The 23,144-nt window shown below is 33.6% G+C and overlaps 1 protein-coding gene across 1 annotated transcript in view; it reads left to right on the top strand.

Annotated features, from left to right (window-relative positions):
- LOC148940057 (protocadherin-like wing polarity protein stan) overlaps positions 1–23,144 on the top strand; it is a 421,746-nt gene that overhangs the window by 351,078 nt on the left and 47,524 nt on the right. The window contains exons 19-22 of the mRNA XM_089106281.1: positions 12,788–12,953; positions 15,043–15,308; positions 18,189–18,372; positions 21,606–21,805. Of these exons, the coding sequence (XP_088962407.1) occupies positions 12,788–12,953; positions 15,043–15,308; positions 18,189–18,372; positions 21,606–21,805 (816 nt within the window). The remainder of the gene's footprint in view (positions 1–12,787; positions 12,954–15,042; positions 15,309–18,188; positions 18,373–21,605; positions 21,806–23,144) is intronic.

Genomic DNA, 23,144 nt, shown 5'->3' on the forward strand with positions numbered 1-23,144 from the left:
GGAATGCTATAATTAGAATGATTTTAAGTTGAAAAATTGTGACGTAATAATAACTCAGTTATTTGCTTGCGTGTATAGGAATTCCCATGTTATTTGCTTGCTTGTATTTTGTGTTAAAATAACTAGTTTTTGTATCTTTTAAAAGAGCTTTAAGGGTTTTGAGAGACTCAGTTGCCTAATTCCATGTGGTGTTACTTTACTTGTTGGTCATTAAAAAATAAATTTTTGTTTTAAATAAGTAGTTTTTGTATCTTTTAATAGAGCTTTACAGAGTTTGAGAGACTCAGTTGTCTAGTTCCGTGTGGTTTTCCTTTACTTGATGGTCATTAAAAAATGAAATTTCTGTGGTAGTTTTTATATATATTAAAATATATATACGGGAATTGAGTTAATAAAATGCCGGTTTCCTTGTTGTTTTTCTTTACTTGTTTGTCATTGAAAACGAAATTTTGTATGTAATATTAGATTTTTTTTTTAATTTTAAAATAGATTTACTGGTTTTGAGAGAATTAGTTGCCTGATTCCGTGTGGTTTTTCTTTAGTTGGTGCTCATTAAAAACAATATTTTTTGTGTTAAAACAGTAGTTTTTGTATCTTTTAAAAGAGCTTTACGGGGATTGAGAGACTCAGTAGACTAATTCCGTGTGATTTTTCTTTACTTGATGGTCATTAAAAACGAAATTTTTGTGTTAAATAAGTAGTTTTTGTATCTTTTAATAGAGCTTTACAGGGTTTGAGAGACTCAGTTGCTTAATTCCGTGTGGTTTTCCTTTACTTGGTGATCATTAAAAACGAAATTTAAGTAACTTTTAATTTTGTCTTCATGCGTTCTTTGGTACCCTCGCAGAGGTTTTGATTTTTTAATTGTAAGTTGCCGGATTCCATGTGGTTTTTCTTTACTTGGTGGTCATTAAAAACGAAATTTTTGTGTTAAATAAGTAGTTTTTTTATCTTTTAAAAGAGCTTTAATTGGATTTAGCGACTCAGTTGCCGGATTCCGTGTGGTTTTTATTTACTTGGTGGTCATTAAAAACGAAATTTTTGTGTTAAATAAGTAGTTTTTGTATCTTTTAAAAGAGCTTTACAGGGTTTGAGAGACTTTGTTGCCTAATTCCGTGTGGTTTTCCTTTACTTGGTGGTAATTAAAAACGAAATTTTTGTGTTAAATAAGTAGTTTTTGTATCTTTTAATAGAGCTTTAAGGGGTTTGAGAGACTTAGTTGCCTGATTCCGTGTGGTTTTTATTTACTTGGTGGTCATGTGTTGTATCTTTTAAAAGAGCTTTACAGAGTTTGAGAGACTCAGTTGCCTAATTACGTGTGGTTTTCCTTTACTTGGTGGTCATTAAAAACGAAATTTTTGTGTTAAATCAGGTGTTTTTGTTTCTTTTAAATGTGCTTGATGGTGTTTGTGAGACTCAGTTGCCTGATTCCGTGTGGTTTTTCTTTACTTGGTGGTCATTTGTTGTATCTTTTAAAGGAGCTTTACTGGGTTTGAGAAACTCAGTTTCCTGATCCCTTGTGATTTTTCTTTACTTGATGGTCATTAAAAATGAAATTTTTGTGTTAAATAATTAGTTTTTGTATCTTTTACAAGAGCTTTACTGGGATGGAGAGACTCTGATGCCGGATTCCGAGTGCTTGTACTTTTATTTGTTGTACATATAAAAGAAAATTATTTTTGATTTTAGTTGTTTTTTTATATTTTAAAGTTTATTTAATTGTTTTTATAGAAAAAGTTTCCTGATTACAGGTGGTTTTTCTGTAATTTGTTGTAATTAAAAACGAAATTTTTGTTGTTAATAAGTAGTTATTGTATCTTTTAAAAGAGCTTTACGGGGATTGAGAGACTCAGTTGCCGGATTCCGTGTGGTTTTTCTTTACTTGGTGGTCATTAAAAACGAAATTTTTGTGTTAAATAAGTAGTTTTTGTATTTTTTACAAGAGCTTTACGGGGTTTGAGAAACTCAGTTTCCTAATTCCATGTGGTTTTCCATTACTTGATGGTCATTAAAAACGAAATTTTTGTGTTAAATAAGTAGTTTTTGTATCTTTTAAAAGAGCTTTACGGGGATTGAGAGACTCAGTTACCGGATTCCGTGTGGTTTTTATTTAATTGGTGGTAATTAAAAACTAAATTTTTGTGTTAAATAAGTAGTTTTTGTATCTTTTAAAAGAGCTTTAAGGGGTTTGAGAGACTCAGTTGCCTGATTCCGTGTGATTTTTCTTTACTTAATTCTCATTAAATAAGAAAATTTATTTTTATAAATTACTTGATTTTATGATTTAAAATTGCTTTACAGGGTTTGAGAGACTAATTTGACTAATTCCGTGTGGTTTTCCTTTAATTGGTGGTCATTAAAAACGAAATTTTTGTGTTAAATCAGTAGTTTTTGTATCTTTTAAAAGAGCTTTTAAGGGATTTGAGAGACTCAGTTGCCTAATTCTGTGTGGTTTTTGTTTACTTGGTGGTCATTTTTTGTATATTTTAAAAGAGATTTACAGGGTTTGAGAGACTCAGTTGCCTGTTTCAGTGTGATTTTTCTTTACTTGTTGGTCATTAAAAATGAAATTTTTGTGTTAAATCAGTAGTTTTTGTATCTTTTAAAAGACCTTTAAGGGGTTTGAGAGACTCAGTTGCCTGAGTCCGCGTGGTTTTTCTTTACTTGGTGGTCATTTGTTGTATCTTTTAAAAGAGCTTTACAGGGATTGAGAGAGTCAGTTGCCTAATTCCGTGTGGTTTTTCTTTACTTGGTGGTCATTAAAAAATAATTTTTTATGGTAAATAAGACGTTGTTGTATATTATAAAATATCTTTAAGGTGTTTGAGTGACTCATTTGAAGGATTCAGTGTGATTTTTATTTAATTGGTAGTCATTAAAAACGAAATTTTTTTTGTTAAATAAGTAGTTTTTTTATCTTTTAAAAGAGCTTTACGGGGATTGAGAGACTCAGTTTTACCTTTTCACAGTTACATTTTCTTGATTTTTCAATGTTTATTTTTTATGTCATTGCCGGAGATGCATGAGTGGGACTATTACAGGCGTTTTTGGTTGGCGAGGACCTTTTGACTTGTACAAGTTCATTATTTTTCAATGCTAATGGCTTGTTTATTTTACTGACATGCTAGAGTTGCAATATTTCAGCTGTTATTGGTTGTGGTTTACCTTGTCACGGTTGAATTTTCTTGATTTTTCAAAGTTCATTTTGAATTTCTTTCGTTGAAATGCAAGAGTTGGAATATTTCAGTAGTGTTTGGTTGTGGTTTACCTTGTCACAGTTACATTTTCTTGATTTTTCAAAGTTCATTTCGAATTTCTTTCGTTGAAATGTAAGAGTTGAAATATTTCAGTAGTGTTTGGTTGTGGTTTACCTTGTCACACTTACATATTCTTGATTTTTCAAAGTTCATTTTGAATTTCTTTGGTTGAAATGCAGGAGTTGGAATATTTCAGTAGTGTTTGGTTGTGGTTTACCTTGTCACAGTTACATTTTCTTGATTTTTCAAAGTTCATTTTGAATTTCTTTCGCTGAAATGCAAGAGTTGGAATATTTCTGTAGTGTTTGGTTATGGTTTACCTTGTACCAGTTACATTTTCTTGATTGTTCAAAGTTTATTTTGAATTTCTTTCGCTGAAATGCAAGAGTTGGAATATTTCAGTAGTGTTTTGTCGTTGTTTGACGTGTCACAGTTACATTTTCTTGATTTTTCAAAATTAATTTTGAATTTCTTTCGTTTAAATTCAAGAGTTTGAATATTTCGGTATTTTATAGTTGTGATATAACTTGAAACTGTTACATATTCCGTTTTGTTAAAAGTTTATTTTTAATTTCTTTCTTTGAAATGCAAGAGTTGGAATATTTCAGTAGTGTTTGGTTGTGGTTTACCTTGTCACAGTTACATTTTCTTGATTTTTCAAAGTTCATTTTGAATTTCTTTCGTTGAAATGCAAGAGTTGGAATATTTCAGTAGTGTTTGGTTGTGGTTTACCTTGTCACAGTTACATTTTCTTGATTTTTCAAAGTTCATTTTGAATTTCTTTCGTTGAAATGCAAGAGTTGGAATATTTCAGTAGTGTTTGGTTGTGGTTTACCTTGTCACAGTTACATTTTCTTGATTTTTCAAAGTTCATTTTGAATTTCTTTCGTTGAAATGCAAGAGTTGGAATATTTCAGTAGTGTTTGGTTGTGGTTTACCTTGTCACAGTTACATTTTCTTGATTTTTCAAAGTTCATTTTGAATTTCTTTTATTGAAATGTAGAATATGGAATTTATGAATGGCGTTTGGTTGTGGTTTACCTTGTCACAGTTACTTCCTAATGATTTTTCAAAGTACATTTTGAATAGCATACGTATATTTTATAGATATGTTGATATTAAGTATTGTTTGGTTGTTATATAAATATAAAAAGTTAAAAAAAATTTTTTTTTCTAATATCATTTTTAATTTATTTCGTTGATATGCTAGAGTTGGAATATTTCAATTGTGTTTGGTTGTGGTTTACCTTGTCACAGTTACATTTTCATGATTTTTCAAAGTTCATTTTGAATTTTTTTCGTTGAAATGCAAGAGTTGGAATATATCAGTAGCGTTTGATCGTGGTTTACCTTGTCACAGTTACATTTTCTTGATTTTTCAAAGTTCATTTTGAATTTCTTTCGTTGAAATGCAAGAGTTGGAATATTTCAGTAGTGTTTGGTTGTGGTTTACCTTGTAACTCTTACATTTTCTTTATTTTTCAATGTTCATTTGAATTTCATTAGTTGAAAGGAAAGAGTTGGAATATTTCAGTAGTGATTGGTTGCGGTTTACCATGTCAAAGTTACTTTTTCTTGATTTTTAAAAGTTCATTTTGAATTTATTTCATTTAAATGCAAGAGTTGGAATATTTCAGTAGTGTTTGGTTGTGGTTTACCTTGTAACAATTACATTTTCGTGATTTTGCAAAGTTCATTTTGAATTTCTTTCGTTGAAATGCAAGAGTTGGAAGATTTCAGTAGTGTTTGGTTGTGGTTTACCTTGTCACATTTACAATCTCCTTTTTTTTCAAATTACATTTTGAATTTCTTTCGATTTTATTCATTTTTTTGTAATATTATTTTGTGAACTTTTGTTGTTTCAATAGTCACACTTACATTTTATGGTACCTTTAAGTTTTCATTTTGAATTTCTTTCGTTGAAATGCAAGAGTTGGAATATTTCAGTAGTGTTTGGTTGTGGTTTACCTTGTCACAGTTACATTTTCTTGATTTTTCAAAGTTCATTTTGAATTTCTTTCGCTGAAATGCAAGTGTTGGAATATTTCAGTGTCACAGTTACATTTTCTTGATTTTTCAAAGTTCATTTTGAATTTCTTTCGCTGAAATGCAAGAGTTGGAATATGTCAGTAGTGTTTGGTTGTGGTTTACCTTGTCACAGTTACATTTTCTTGATTTTTCAAAGTTCATTTTGAATTTCTTTCGTTGAAATGCAAGAGTTGGAATATTTCAGTAGTGTTTGGTTATGGTTTACCTTGTCACAGTTACATTTTCTTGAATTTTTCAAAGTTCATTTTGAATTTCTTTCGTTGAAATGCAAGAGTTGGAATATTTCAGTTGTGTTTGGTTGTGGTTTACCTTGTCACAGTTACATTTTCTTGATTTTTCAAAGTTCATTTTGAATCATTCAAGAAACGTGATTAAACACGTTTTTAAACTACATGCTATTACTGAATTATTATTGCTATTACTGCTATTACATGCTACTACTGAAATATTCCAACTCTTGCATTTCAACGAAAGAAATTCAAAATGAACTTTGAAAAATCAAGAAAATGTAACTGTGACAAGGTAAACCACAACCAAACACTACTGAAATATTCCAACTCTTGCATTTCAACGAAAGAAATTCAAAATGAACTTTGAAAAATCAAGAAAATGTAACTGTGACAAGGTAAACCACAACCAAACACTACTGAAATATTCCAACTCTTGCATTTCAGCGAAAGAAATTCAAAATGAACTTTGAAAAATCAAGAAAATGTAACTGTGACAAGGTAAACCACAACCAAACACTACTGAAATATTCCAACTCTTGCATTTCAACGAAAGAAATTCAAAATGAACTTTGAAAAATCAAGAAAATGTAACTGTGACAAGGTAAACCACAACCAAACACTACTGAAATATTCCAACTCTTGCATTTCAGTGAAAGAAATTCAAAATAAACTTTGAAAAATCAAGAAAATGTAACTGTGACAAGGTAAACCACAACCAAACACTACTGGAATATTCCAACTCTTGCATTTCAACGAAAGAAATTCAAAATGAACTTGGAAATATCAAGAAAATGTAACTGTGACAAGGTAAACCACAACCAAACACTACTGAAATATTCCAACTCTTGCATTTCAACGAAAGAAATTCAAAATGAACTTTGAAAAATCAAGAAAATGTAACTGTGACAAGGTAAACCACAACCAAACACTACTGAAATATTCCAACTCTTGCATTTCAACGAAAGAAGTTCAAAATGAACTTTGTAATTTAATGAAAATGTAACTGTGACAAGGTAAAACTGAGTCTCTCAATCCCCGTAAAGCTCTTTTAAAAGATACAAAAACTACTTATTTAACACAAAAAATTTCGTTTTTAATGACCATCAAGTAAAGAAAAACCAAACGGAATTAGGCAACTGAGTCTCTCAAACCCCTTAAAGCTCTTTTAAAAGATACAAAACTACTTATTTAACACAAAAATTCCGTTTTTAATTAACATCACGTAAAGAAAAATCACACGGAATTAGGCAAATGAGACTCTCAAACCCTGTAAATCTCTTTTAAAAGATACAACAAATGACCGCCAAGTAAAGAAAAACCACTCGGAATCAGGCAACTGAGTCTCTCAAACCTCTTAAAGCTCTTTTAAAAGATACAAAAACTACTGATTTAACACAAAAATTTCGTTTTTAATGACCACCAAGTCAAGGAAATCCACACGGAATTAGGCAACTGAGTCTCTCAAACTCTGTAAAGCTCTTTTAAAAGATACAACAAATGACCACCAAGTAAAGAAAAACCACACGGAATCAGGCAACTGAGTCTCTCAAATCCCTTAAAGCTCTTTTAAAAGATACAAAAACTACTTATTTAACACAAAAACTTCGTTTTTAATGACCACCAAGTAAAGGAAAACCACACGTAATTAGGCAACTGAGTCTCTCAAACCCTGTAAAGCTCTTTTAAAAGATACAAAAACTACTTATTTAACACATAAATTTAGTTTTTAATGACCACCAAGTAAAGAAAAAACACACGGAATCCGGCAACTGAGTCTCAATCCCCGTAAAGCTCTTTTAAAAGATACAAAAACTACTTATTTAACACAAAAATTTCGTTTTTAATGACCACCAAGTAAAGAAAAACCACATGGAATCCAGCAACTGAGTCTCTCAATCCCCGTAAAGCTCTTTTAAAAGATACAAAAACTACTTATTTAACACAAAAATTATCGTTTTTAATGACCACCAAGTAAAGAAAAACCACACGGAATCAGGCAACTGAGTCTCTCAAACCCATTAAAGCTCTTTTAAAAGATAAAAAAACTACTTATTTAACACAAAAATTTCTTTTTTAATGACCCTTATGTAAAGTAAAAACACACGGAATTAGGCAACTGAGTCTCTCAAACCCTGTAAAGCTCTTTTAAAAGATACAACAAATGACCATCAAGTAAATAAAAATCACCCGGAATTAGGCAACTGAGTCTCTCAAACCCCTTAAAGCTCTTTTAAAAAGATACAAAAAACTACTTATTTAACACAAAAATTTCGTTTCTAATGACCATCAAGTAAAGAAAAACCACGCGGAATTAGGCAACTGAGTCTCTCAAACTCTGTAAAGCTCTTATAAAAGATACAACAAATGACCACCAAGTAAAAAAAAACCACAGGAAATCAGGCACCTGAGTCTCTCAAACCCCTTAAAGCTCTTTTAAAAGATACAAAAACTACTTATTTAAAACACAAATTTCGTTTTTAATGACAACCACGTAAAGTAAAACCACACGGACTTAGGCAACTGAGTCTCTCAAACCCTGTAAAGCTCTTTTAAAAGATACAAAAACTACTTATTTAACACAAAAATTTCGTTTTTAATGACCACCAAGTAAAGAAAAACCACACGGAATCCGGCAACTGAGTCGCTCAATCCCAGTAAAGCTCTTTTAAAAGATACAAAAACTACTTATTTAACACAAAAATTTCGTTTTTAATGACCACCAATTAAAGAAAAACCACATGGAATCCGGCAACTTACAATTAAAAAATCAAAACCTCTGCGAGGGTACCAAAGAACGCATGAAGACAAAGTTAAAAGTTACTTAAATTTCGTTTTTAATGACCACCAAGTAAAGGAAAACCACACGGAATTAGGCTACTGAGTCTCTCAATCCGTTTAAAGCTCTTTTAAAAGATAAAAAAACTACTTATTTAACACAAAAATTTCGTTTTTAATGACCACCAAGTAAAGAAAAACCACATGGAATGCGGCAACTGAGTCTCTCAATCCCCCTAAAGCTCTTTTAAAAGATACAAAAACTACTTATTTAACAAAAAAATTTCGTTTTTAATGACCACCAAGTAAAGAAAAACCACACGGAATCAGGCAACTGAGTCTCTCAAACCCCTTAAAGCTCTTTTAATAGATACAAAAACTACTTATTTAACACAGAAATTTCGTTTTTTAATGACCATCAAGTAAAGAAAAACCACACGGAATTAGGCAACTGAGTCTCTCAAACTCTGTAAAGCTCTTTTAAAATATACAAAAACTACTTATTTAACACAAAAATTTCGTGTTTAATGACCACCAAGTAAAGGAAAACCACACAGAATTAGGCAACTGAGTCTCTCAAAACCCTTAAAGCTCTTTTAAAAGATAAAAAAACTACTTATTTTAACACAAAATACAAGCAAGCAAATAACATGGGAATTCCTATACACGCAAGCAAATAACTGAGTTATTTTTACGTCACAATTTTTCAACTTAAAATCATTCTAATTATAGCATCCCATTCCTCATACTTTAATTACCTGTTATGCTTTCTTAACCATCAGAAGTTTAACCAACGTAAATTAAGTTATAGACAATACTGGTTTTTAGAAAAACTGGAATAAAATAATTGATACAGTTTAAATTGAACGCTACCTTTTAATAGGCAATGTGATTATACCCACCTAACCAGATTGTACCTACCAAACCAGATTATACCTACCAGAAAACAAATCTCTTAGCAAAGATGTAATGACCTCTAGAATAGAATTACCTACCAGAAAAACCGGAAGGAACATAAAGTCCCAGAATTCATTATTAGTATTCTACTCATATGCAGATATAGTTCTGGCAGTAGCAAGTGAAAATTTAAAAAAAAGAAACGTGGGTGACAAACAAACAAAATGTAAGCTATAAACAAATGCCATCAATCAGATTAAGAAAGTGTAGTTGTCTTGGGAATCAACAAATTGTTAATGTTCGAATTTTTATGGACGAAGAGCATTTAAAGATTTAACTAATTAACTAAATCTAAATTTAAATTTTTAACTTAGTTAAATTTTATTAAATTAAAATAAAAAGTTAATTAAAATTTAAATTAAAATTAAAAAACTAAAGTTAAATTTACATTTTTAGCTAATTAGTTTGGCTTACTTATTTTCACGTGTCAAAGTGCCAACAGTGACGAAAATGTGATGCAGCCCGAACAACTTCACAATTTTGAAGTAACCAAAAGAAACATCGTAGACAATTGCGGTTTTTAGATATGAATAGACGTAAGATGAGGCCAGGAGGAAGAACTGTTTTTATTTTGATGTCCTTGGTACGTTAAGACTAATAAAGTACAAATATATTATAAGTATAACCTTGTATTAATGTCCTAAGCCTAAAAGCCGGTAATAAATGTATAAAAGAAATTGTGAGAATGGAACAGTATTTTAATGTGGCACGATGTTTGAAACATAATATCTTTGGGATCGTTTTGTATAGTGATTATTTGTTTTATTTTTACAGTGGAACATTCTATATAGTATTATCATTATTTACTACATAACACAAAAATAGAAAAAAAGAGCACTGACTCTAAATTAGCAAAAAAAAACAAAAAACGTTCGTATATTTCAACAAGAACTCAGTGCTCCACTCTGTGTCAGAACAATCAGACTCAGCAATTGAGGAAAGTTCCAAAACAGAGACAAAATTAAAATGAAATCTACAGTCTTATTATATTACCAAAGCAAAACCATGTTATTGAAAAGGAGAGGGTTCCAAAATATCTGAATTTTAGCTATTACATTATCGTCGTGATAAATACTGTCTCGTTATTTGATTTTCTCTTCTTTATTTATCTTGGAAGGACATTGTGGTGTTTCAAACTATCTACATAAAGTTACTACTACTACTGCTAACAAGTTACTGTAGCTCCAAGCCACCTGAGGCCAACACAGCTGTGCAAACTATCCCTCTATCCCAGTCTATTCAAAGTCTCCCTCTTTCAACTTTTCAGTTTTGCAAGAAGTTTCCATTTCCCTTAAATCTTTCCAGGGCCGTATCTAGGATTTTTTTAGGGGGGAAGAGGGTTGAAAAAAGATTTTTTTCTCGGGGAGGGGGTTGGTTACAATAAAAAATTTAAAAAACGCATCAAAAATTTGTTTATATTCATTTTTTTACGTTTTCACGGGTCGGATAAACATTTTTTTTGGAGGGGGGGGGGTACAAAACATCTTGCCCCCCCCCTGGATACGACCTTTAATCTTTCTTTATGGCATCCTTTCGCCCCATTAAGTAAGTAAGTAAGTAAGTTTATTTGTAACCCGCAATATAAAATAAATGCGGAGTAAAAAAAGAAAAAAACAAAATAATATGAGAGGGACGGCCTGATTCCGTTTGTCCGTAGATGGTTGGCGGACAAGGACGATATTTGGCAATGTGTCATCCTTCATCCGCATAACTTGTCCTAGCTATATCAACCTTTCTCTCATTATAGCCCTGAAAAGCAGGATTAAACCACATTTTTTATAAAACTTACTATTTGAAATACGGTCAGTCAGTCGGACACCCAAAACAATCCAAAGACAATTTCTCTGGAAAACATCTAGCAACTCTACTTCTGTTTTTTGAAGTACACAATCCGTAGGTAATTTCGCTGGATTACGTCTAGCGAATATTCCTCCGTCTTTTAGAGCCCATGGCTTCGGAACCATACTTGACCACTGTCATCACTGTAGCTTTTCATATTGTAATCTTGGTTCACAGACTTATCTTCCAATCCCTCCAAACTTTTTCAAGTGTGAAAAAAACACCCTGGGTCTTGGCTATTCTACATTTCACATCTTTACTGCACCTACCGTATTTCTTAATAGCACTACCTAGGTAAGTGAAGCTCTCCACTTTATCGATCTCCTTATTACCCAAAACCACCTCTTCACCTTTACTTATTCCTAGCTTTAGTGTCTTAGTCTTAACATTAATTTTCAAACCTATTCTTGCACCCTGAAGTTGCAAGACCTTCAAAAGTTCATTTATTCATTTTAATATTTTCATCTAGGATGCTTAAATCATCAACATATTCTAAGTCTCGGAAAGTATTACTTCCCCATTTGATTCCGTTGTCTCCCATTGCCTTTGCTATGCTCCTTAGGACAAAGTCCATCAAAGTGATCCATATAAATGGGGATAGAACGTAACCCTGCTTAACTCCTGATTTAATAAGAGACCAGCTGCTAACCTTACTTTCTACCTTAACCACAGCCATGTTTTTCTTGTACATAGTGCTAATCACTTTAATGTGATTAGCTGGTATACCATACAAGAATAGGACCTTTTCTAGAGCTCTTCTATCCGCTAAATCAAACTCTTGCTCATAATCTATTAAACAGATGACTAAAGGCGTTTGATGATTCAGACACTTATCAATTATTAATCTAAGAGTGAAAGTTATGTCAACCCATCCTCTACCCTCCCTAAAACCACCCTGTTATTCCGTTAAAACTTCATCTACGGCATCTAAGTTTAAAAATTATCATCATACTTAGTAATTTTCCTCCAGCAGAAACTCTGGACGTTTCACTAGTCATTGTTTGCCCATGAAAAGTCAGAAAAATAGCCGCAAAAAAAACAAACAAAAAAAAACAAATGATTTGAGAAAAATTCACCATAGCACCTTAAAAATACCGAAGACAATAGAAAATAATTGTTGTCTAGGAAATAGGTATATATTAAAATTGATAATAATATCTCCCTTTTTTCTGATAAAATAAATACCGTAGGTAAGTACTTTTCATTATCAAAATGAGAACAATACTTTAATGCTCAACATGTTCTGACGCAAAGAATGGATTTGAGTATTAGTGATTGAAAAACAACTATAGAAAACAGACGAATAAACTGAAAATTAAAGCAGAAACAATTTAACGAAGAAAAAGTACAATACAAATTTTGTCAAGCGAGCGGCAAGTATTTACTCTCTCCCGATTACTTGTTTTTTGTATGACTTTCCAAGAAAAGCTTTGTTTTTAGTTGCTTTGTTTATTTTTAGGCTATTTTTATAACACATATTTGGCTGAAAAAGTGTCCCGCTGTTCAATGTATAAATGTCGAATGATGAAACTATAAGTTCGCACCCCAGCTAATCGTCATAAAGTATTTAAAATGAAACATTTAATACTCTCAAGCAACGCGTTGAGTACATTCGCCATTTACCCCAGGCATGTTTTTTATTTATTATAAATATCATTAATAACAAAAATCTCTTTTCAGGACGTCCGATCAGGCAATAGCAAAAATGTGTTTTTAAAAGGAGGTAAAGAATCGAAAGTTCAAGATGGTTGTCCACCTTTTGATGGATGTACAAAACAGTCTTGTCCTTCTCGGACAGCCATTTGTGTCGATACTTGGCAAGGTTACACATGCCAGTGTCAATTAGGTGAGACCACTTGCAAAATTTACTCCTCATTTGAAATTCCTCCCTGCTTTGAATGTCTAGAAACGTGCATTTTCTGTTGATTTTTTCTCACACTTCGAAAATAATCGTTCGAGAGCCAAATCGATTGGTTCAAATTTTCACAGTTTTATCAATTCGGGGTTTTCAGTACTTGACTGGCTTTCAATTTGTAAATTAAAGAGGGAATTCACTCAACACGAGTATTGATTCCAATACATCGGAAACGAAAACGAAAGATTTTGACATCAAAGGCTAAAACATTCTTTGAAGCCAATCTCACGAACTCTGTACCAAATGTGCTCGAATACATTATCCAAGCTCAAAAAGCATGCTCGAATTATCCATGCGCGAGAACGAACTTGTTGAATATTATATTTACGAAGTGACTGGTAATTTTTTAAGTTATATGCTAAACATGACAGCTATTATCTCCTCTAGTTTTCTATTTTGCTTCTTGTTGTAAATCGCGTTTTGCAACTAAACCAGCCAATTGTGAACTGAAGTTAAAATGGACGTGTACTGTAAAGCCGTGTTTGTATATTTAGGCTATTGCATCGTTAAGTGCGAGCTGTGACGAAAGCTCACAGGTAATAAATAAAAAAATTCATAGAAGCTCGTTTTTATACTTCCTCAGGAATCATTTTGGTTACGTTTCGGCAAACAGTGTCCTGTGATTTGTGAAATGTTTCGAGTAAACTAGTTTAAATGTATATCAATTAAGGGTTTCACGTTAAGCGAAATACTCCCATATGCCCCTATACACGGAGTATATGAAAAAATTAAACACTGATTTATTGTACTACCAGTCAGAAGTTCCGTTTTTTAATTTTTATCAGTGGAAAGAATCGATCGAACTGATTGTTATCATATTTTTTTGTATGCTTTTCAGCAAATTTATTGCTAATGTTTTGTATTCTTTTATATTCATCTTATATTATCTTTAGGTTTAAAGTTCCTAGTAATGAAGTGTATGGCGTGTCATAAACATGATTATTTCAAAATAGTTTAACTTATATTTATCCCTGAATTATTATTATTAATTTGTCCTTCCACTATAAATATTTATTTGAGTCGTGTTTTATCATTCGTGTAGATAATATTACAAAGGAATACTTAATGGTAGAAAGGTAGAAACTATACTGGCAGTACCAGTCAACAACTGTGAAACATGGGTCACGGCTGTGTTTTAAGCCACAATAATTCTATTGTTTCGAATTCGAACCGTCTAAAAGCACCACAAAAGTCATTGCTATTAATACCTACCAGATTTAGTAGAAATTCAGCACCCCCCTCCGCTAGATATCCTGATGATGAGAATTTAGGAGCACTCTTCTCCCTTCCTGTAGAACTTAGATTGTGACTAGACACACCTAAGGTAAGATTAGGATACAAGCTTTTACTTCAAGTCAAGTTGGTTTGAGATCTGATATCCCCTTAAATTAAAAAAAAAAAAGAAAAAAGACGCTGCATCCCCTATATTTGAGCTTGCTCATTGTGGACTTGTTTCTGTGTAAGTCTGGGCCTGTGCTTTACATGCATGTGAAATTTCGACCAAAATAGGAAACGTCGATAAAGACAAAACATATTCGAAATTATTTGGGATAGGGATTCCCGAAGTTATGGCCAAAAAACATAAAAGAAATGTAGTTTTGATCTCAGGCCCAGAAGAGACAACTTTAAGCTCTATAACAGTTTTGACGTTCAGCAATCGCTAAGGAGTTTACTTCTGACGTTAGGTTAGATTTGATTTGCATAAATTACTATAAATTTAACAGACATTTTGGAAATATTATTCGTTGTTTCAAAATCCTTTTACCGGAAATTTGTTTTGAATTTACATCTCTTACCGTAACTGACCTACAGAACACTGTTCACGATGGAAAAAAGGCTGTGAAAGCAGTTGTGTTGCTGTGCAACACAACTGTTGTTTTTTCTAAGGTTCTCATAGCTCTCATAGTTTTCAACTATAGTAGGAGCAAAGAAATTAGTTCTATCCGGCATATATCACAAATCAATTCTCCAGATTAAGTTCATTTATAAACCAATTTAATGTCATCGTTTCTAACGTTAGGTTATGTCGGGGCTGATTGTATAAGCATTTGTGAATTAAACCCGTGTGAAAATGGTGCCTCTTGCGTGCTTGATCGAACTGCTTCAGCTGGATACCGATGCATCTGTCCATCAAAAAAGTTCAGTGGAGATCATTGTGAAAATATCATCCAACAGACATGTCCAGCCAGCTGGTGGGGAGAACCAGTATGTGGGCCTTGTGATTGCGATGTTTCGAAGGGATATAACCCCTCATGCAATAAGACAAATGGAGTATGTTCTTGTCAGGTAAGTGCTTTAAAAAGTAAATTGAAGTTTAGAGTTGAAGACCCTTTAGACTCTCTTCCCCACCTTTACAATATGTTACAACTTTAACGATTTTCACCGTACTTTATTTACAAATTCTTATTTTGATGGGCTTGCCAACCATCCCCCCCCCTAAGAATTTTTGTGTACTTACACAGGTGGTTCACCTTCGAAGAATATCAAGTTAGCGGACCGACTGGGTGCTAAACAGAACTTGAATCCAAGTAAGTCCTTATTCTTTTTTTTTAAATTTTTAAATCCCACCTCCTTTTCTCTCGGTGACATAATAATCTTTTTCACTTAATTTCAAACTTTAATGTCACCTACACTAATTTAAAAACGTCTTTTATTTTTTAATTTGGGTAGCCAAACATAATTGATGAAGACAAGGTATGCTACTATAAATACTTAGCATGAGCAATTTTTTTTAATAAGGAGTATTATCGTTCTTTATCATTTTCTGTATTTTTATCCTCCTATTTTCCCTTTTCTTTTTCCTTTCTTCTTCTTTTTTTTTATTAATAAATAAACTCAATAAAATCACAATTTACAACCAAATACTATCACCAAATAACTTCTCTTCTCCTATTTTCTCCTCCTTTATACCTCTGAAATTAAAAAAACTAAATTATTTCGATATAAAATTTTCATCATCCTAACTATAAAACTCCCTTTTTCAAAACCAATTACAAAACCAATTTACACCTTTTACTTTTACTATACTACCTATGGTTAAGTCTTTATATGGTGCAAAAATCAGTCAAGGCCTGATCTACTGCAAGAACGAGCTTTAGTTTTGGGTCGGTATGAAAGGAGTGGAGTTCTAAGTCGGTGCAGACATGAGCTATGTCCGAGCTGTGGACTGACTCAGTACAAAAAAAGCAAACTTCAGACTTGGCGTAAAAATGAGTTAAGTCATGGAAACCTGAGTTTTTCATGTTGGTTTCATTTTTCATTCATAGTAGTTTTGGTTCCTTTTGAGATGGATTTGATTGTTCACTTTAATTTCTGCTTGTCTTAGGTTTCGTCTATTCATTCATAGTCCTTTCTGTTCGTTTAAGTTTGACTTATTATATAACATTAAATATGTTCGCTATAGATTTTAGTATCACTCTTCACTTTTCTTTGAAAAACTCTTATACTAAGCTGTGCTTAAAATTAATTACTAAACAGCAAGCAAATCTAAATTTTTTTCAAATCTTCTTTCTCACAAATACACCACTAGAATAATCATGACCAAAAAACTTTTAACCGGAGTTATAAAATGCTGGCCATTACTTCATAGGTCAAATCATGAAATCATTTCTATATGTATTTTCATTGTGCAGCCTAGCGAACAAAAAAGTGTTTCAAATACAGGTTAAGAGTGAAGCTGAAACTTAAAAGGAGCAAAAATTCCTTGAACAGTAGGGTCAGTGGCATCAATTCAAGAATATGCAGTTGAGAGGGGGCAAAATATAATCTTCAAAACTTAGAAGCGAAGGCAAATTCGTCGTTTTTCAATGAAAATGCCAAAAGAAAGGCATTTTGACTGAAAATACCCCAAAACGATGATACAGAATAGGGTGGCTGTTAAACCCTAAAACCCCAGACGTAAAATTTAAGTGAATGCATGCCCTGTAATGAAAACTTAAAACAATGCAACGAATGCCTAACTGGTAACTAGTAATGCTGTATCGATTTTTCAAAAATTGAAGTATTTGTAATTTTCAACGAAAATATCACATATGTATTGTTTTCAGTTATGTGCCAGCATGAAATTTACGAGTGGTGGATTTAGGGCTGAGTTTTGAGGATTGAGTTTTGTTTCTTTTCAATGTTAAATAGATAAAAGAGTGGTTAATAGGTAATTTTGAAGCTTCGAAGAACCTGACAAAATGAATTTCGTTGCTTATTATGCTCTTTCCTAACTAAAAGTTGTTAGTGATCAAAAATGGATCAGATATGAGCACTGGCCATGAAATGGATTTTTAATGTTCTAAGAATCCCTAGATTAGATACCTCTAATTAAAGCATTGACTCATGAATCCTTTCCGTTCCATTAGTGGCAGGATTACCCTAGCCCATCAATTATTTGGAATGGTCATCGTGCGCCACACTATGCAGAGCTGTGTTTGGAGCCGCAATACCAAGACCCCCCCCCCCCCATACTTCAGGAGTTGGAGGCTATACCTCAAACACTTTGTGTTTATTTTCCAATCTCTTCATTAACTTGTTTATTTCACCAAGGGAAAAAGGCTGCCTCATGACTACCAAGTACTCCAAAAGCTACTCGGCCTTTTTTTGGACGAAATGTTTGTAATAGTGATGGAAGTGTTTATTTTCCATCCGGTTCAGCTTATCGTATGGTGGCATATTGTCGCTGGGGTGAGCAGGATGTTCTCGGACTTCAAGATCTCCTCTGGCAGCCAGACGATTTTGCGCGCCTGCTTTGGATCAACTGAGGACTCAGCTGCTTTCAAGACGTTATGCTTGAATTTATACTCCCTTGGAATCAGCTAGAATAATGGGATATTGAAATTGACTTGAGATTCCCACAGCTCACCTTTCTCCGATACTATAATCTTTCAAGTTCTGGAAATGGAAGAAGCCACTCCAGCTCCTGCCTCGTAAATTATCTATTAGGAACCAAACATTATCAGGCTAAAATAGTCCGGGTAGGCAGGTCCCGAAATCAACAAGGGTTATAACCACGGTCTTCTAGTGGTCTTCTGGTGGTCTTATGGTTTTGCATGGCTCAGCGAATCACTTAGGCACGTATAGAATTGATTTAAAGAATTCGTTTACTGTTTCATATATATTGCGAGAAAAAAAAATTGACCTCTCTTACGAGTATTATATCCTTTACTTTGAAATTTATAGGACAACAGATACCAACCCGAAGGAGTTGATCAGTGTCTTCACTGTGACTGCTATTCAATTGGATCATTTGGGAGTCGTTGTGATCCCATAACCGGACAGTGCCGTTGTAGACCAGGTGTAATAGGAAGGATGTGTGATGCTTGTCCTAATCCTAATGCAGAAGTAACTCTCACCGGCTGTGAAGGTAAAATTATTATCAGGTCCTATACTTTAGACTTAATCATACTTTTAAGTTATTTCATCGTCCTATAGGTAATTATACCCGTCTTTCATTTTACTATCCTACTTTTTATTTTATGAAAAGCCAGAAGTTTCTAGTTAGTTTTCTAAACGTGTAGAGTGGTATAAAGTATGTACTCTTGGTTACAGCTTTGGCTAAAAGACAAATTCAAATCAATAACAATTTACGGTGTATTTTTCAATTATTGACTCAAATATAAATTATCTTTTCTCTTTTATTCACTAATTTTTCCTTGTAATATTGAGCATTTTCAAATGCTACCAAATAAAGCAGTTCGTAATTTGAATTCGAATGTTTTAAACCCTAGATTAAAGGAAACTTTAATGTGAAACTGTCGATAGTTTTGTCAATCTAAAAAATTGCACGTGCAACTACATTATTGCTATTTATAATTGCAAAAGAACACAAAATTTATTAAATACTTTTTTTGAAGAGGCCAAGTTATAAATGGGGAGTCCAGGGGCAATCTACATCTTAATATTTTTTGCCGTAAATTTTCCTTAGATTTAAAGGGAAACATATTGAATCAGTTTGAGATATGTAATCAGAGGCAGACAGACCCAAGTCAAAGAGTCCTTAATAAAGAGCCACGCCCCTCTAATGTGTTATTTGTTTACTAGTTTTTTTTTCAGCCACTTTGTATGGAAGGACTGGTCGTTGAAACTTGGGACGTGAAGTTCTAGTTGTTGTGTTTTAATAGTCAAAGTGATTAGAGGACAACCACCACCACCACCACCCCCACTCCCCCTAACATGGGGCCTGCTGAAGGGCAATTTTTTTAATAGGCTTTGAAATTGTATCTATTAGTCCTAGGGCTAATGAGACTCAAGTGCAGAAGGAGAGAAGTAGGTGTTCCCCCGAAAACAGTGACTGACAATGAGCTACAATCCTCTTTTCCTGTGTAGTTTGAAGCTTAAAACCACAAGTCCCCAAACAGCAGTTTTAAAGCGTGGCAGTCCACAGAAAAGCCGATCTTTTTTCAATCGGCTTGAAACTTTCAAGAATCGTTGGCTGGACTAAGAGACTAACCATTTGGTAGGCAGAAAGAAGTGTGACAAAGGACCCTGAAGTAGGCCAAAGTCAACCCTGATCAGTTTGAAACTTACAGTCGTAAGTACCTGGGACAATGGGAACCTAATGTAAAGCAACAAAATGATTTGGGCACAGCACATCCAAAAATGGGGTCCAATAAGGGCCGACAAATTTATGTCGTATTAGCTCAAAACTTATGTCCTGAAGTCCTTTGGCCAGGTAGACCCCAACGTACAAGAAAAAAGAAAGAAAAATAGTTTGCTCCGGAGAGGGCGAAAAAAATATTTTCTTCGAACGGCCAGAAACGTAAATCAAAAAGTTCCTTAGCTAAGTGAACCTTCATCCACAAAAAAATTAAGTTAGGGGCACGGGCCCTTACTAAGTGAGACTGGAATATATTTGTTTTGGTTGGGTTTTCACTTATATCTGGAGCTCCTTGAATGAAAGGAAGCCCATTTCTCAGAAAAATCTGATCTGCTTGAAACTTAAAACCGTAAGTACTGGGCTAAGTTGACCCTAGTGTTTAAGGAAAATATAGTCTGGATATACAGACTCCTTCAAAATTGTGGCCCAGAAAGGACCCTTTTTTATTGGCTTGGTGCTTTCAATGATCGTTGCCTTAGCTAAGGCGACCAGAAAAACTTCCTTTTCTGTTCATTTCAAAACTGAGTCATTACTTTCTTGGGCCAAGAGGACCCTAATGCACAAGAAAAAATACATCACAAACCGCTTCCCCCGAAACGGTCTGGGTCTGCTATTTGCATTTTGAGCTGGGTGTTTTTTATTTTTTCTATTGTTAACACAGCAGCAAACTGAAACCACAGGGCTGGAAAATAATGGTAGTAAGGGCTGGAAAATAAAGGTAGCAAGGGCTGGAAACTCAAATCAAGGTTGGAAAATAATGGTTATCCTCTAACAAGAATTGTACAGTTGAACCTCATCCTCCCCCATCTCAAACCCTCTAAAAGGCTTTAGGGTCATTTGCACTTTACTTAAAACTATACATGTTTTGAACGTTGGGATTTTTGTCTGTCAAAGAATCAACAACAAAAACGAAAATAAAAATCATAATCAAGGCTACAAGAAAGAAAAAGTGTTTTTTTTTCAACTTCAAATTTAACCCGCCTAATTTAAAATGACTTTTTTTTGTCAACACTTTTCTTTTTTATTCTAATAGATACAAAATATAGACAATTAATGCCTAATAAGACTTTTAACTTGAACGTTGGTATATTCTGAATAAATCTGTTTAGTTAGTTAAAGTAATATTTTGAATTGACGAATCAATAAACGATTTAACTATCAGTTTCCTATGCATTTGCCGAAAACGTAATTGAAAGGACGAATATATGGATAAAAATATACTGCATATAAGACACATTGAGCCCACTAGAAAACTAGTTTGATTTCTTAAAATATAGTGCTATTAATTCCTAGAAATCCGAGTGCATCTTAATTCTTTAATGTCGTAACGACAAAAGAGAAACTGTTTGAAATACACATTTTTTTTATTAAATTACAAATGACGCTCTGGCCTTTAGAGGGTATAAGAGGGCTCAATGCGAGTTCTTCTGTTGGGGTTTACAGAAGGAAGCCCTTATTTGAAAAGAGTTTGTCAACAGTTTTTTGTCAAGGTCAACAAGGATGAATCTGGATAAAACAATCGTATGCTAATTCATATTTTCATTTGTAACAGTAAAGCTGCTTGACAGGAAACTAAAAAAGTAAAAATTGTAAGAAACTAAATTTATGTAATTGATGTTTAATACCCTCCAGAATCCTTAAAGAATGCCTTCGAGAATTCCTGACATATTTTTATGTGGGTTCCTTTAAGCTTTACTGGATATATATATTTGAGAAAGATACGAGTATCTTGAAAATATATTATTCTATTTGTCAATAGAACAGAATTGAATTCTTGACAGAGTAAATATTTGATGAAGTGGAATATGGCTTCCTATTTCTATTATGATTTTATCTTGACACTGCTAAATTTCTGAAGGAAACTATTATGTGAAAAAAAAATCATAAAAAATTTTGAATCTTACTACTTCCTCTTTATATTGACCGGAAAACCCATGAAAAGTTAAAACATTTAAGTCTATTATTCCTTGTATGGGATTTGATAAATTAACTCTTTTCAGTGATATACGATGGTTGCCCGAAAAGTTTCGATGCTAGAGTGTGGTGGCCTCGAACACCATTCGGTAAAGAAGTCATAACTGAATGTCCAATTGGTTCAAAAGGGAAATCTACAAGAATATGTCAAGGCGAAGATCTTGGATGGGACCGTCCAAATCTATTTAATTGCACTTCAAGTCCACTTTTAAAAACAAGGGAGATGGTAAGTTTTTCTCCGACTTGCTTATCATAGGCAGCGCGCCAGCGCTGCCTAAGTAAAGAACGATGTGGACACAATGTGTTTTTTTTTCTTCGACAGGCACTTCGTATCGAAGGAGTTGTCGTTAAAAGTTCAAAAAGTGCTGATTCGAGTGGTTAGTGCTCTTTTTAATAATCGAAAGCAATGAGAGGGCAACTAGCCCCCCCCCCCACGCTCATAATTCCCCGAAACACATCCAATCAAAATTTTGAGATAGTCATTTTGTTCAGCGTAGTTGATTTCGAGGTAGAAAATACCTTTTTGAGGAGGACACTTCCCACAACCCTCGGGGCAAGGGTTTTAAGTTATGCCCTGAGGGCATATAAGAACGATTTTGGCACAATGTACTATGTATTATTTTTTTTTCCTTTAGAGCAGGGCACTTCATATGGAAGGGGTCGTCGTAGAGACTTCAAAAGGGGCTCATTCGATTGGAAATCGAGAGTTCTAGGACTCTATTTAATAGTCGAAATTGATTGGAGGGCAACTAGCCCCCCCCCCAAGCCCATCATTCCCCCAAATACATCCAATCAAAATTTCGATATAGCCATTTTGTTCAGCGTAGTTGATTTCCAGATAGAAAATATGTTTTTGAGGAGGACACTCCCCCACAACCGTCAGGGCAAGGGTTTTAAGTTATGCCCTAGGGGCATATAAGGTTTTTATAGAAAGCGTTGTTGTAGGAACTTAAAAACAGGCTCAATCGATTGGAAATTCGAAGGGCTAGTGTTCTTTTTAATAGTTGAAAGTGATTGGAGGGTAAATAGCCCCCCCCCCACGCCAATCATTCCCCCAAACACATCCAATCCAAATTTCGAGATAGCCATTTTGTTCAGAGTAGTTGATTTCCAGATAGAAAATATGTTTTTGAGGAGGACACTCCCCCACAACCCTCAGGGCAAGGGTTTTGAAGTTATGCCCTGGGGGCATATAAGGTTTTTATAGAAGGTATTGTTGTAGAAACTTCAAAAAAGGCTCATTCGATTGGAAATTCAAAGGGCTAGTATCCTTTTTAATAGTCGAAAGTGATTGGAGGGTAACTAGCCCCCCCCACGCCAATCATTCCCCCAAACACATCCAATCAAAATTTCGAGATAGCCATTTTGTTCAGCGTAGTTGATTTTCAGATAGAAAATATGTTTTTGAGGAGGATACTCCCCCACAGCCCTCAGGGCAAGGGTTTTAAGCTAGCCCTGGGGGCATATAAGATTTTTATAGAAGGTGTTGTTGTAGAAAATTCAAAAAAAAGCTCATTCGATTGGAAATTCAAAGGGCTAGTGCCCTTTTTAATAGTAGAAAATGA

The sequence above is a fragment of the Artemia sp. Qi Xiang Cuo genome, chromosome 20 (genome assembly GCF_049724085.1).
Source record: "Artemia sp. Qi Xiang Cuo chromosome 20, ASM4972408v1, whole genome shotgun sequence".
In the NCBI taxonomy this organism is placed as follows: Eukaryota; Metazoa; Arthropoda; class Branchiopoda; order Anostraca; family Artemiidae; genus Artemia; species Artemia sp. Qi Xiang Cuo.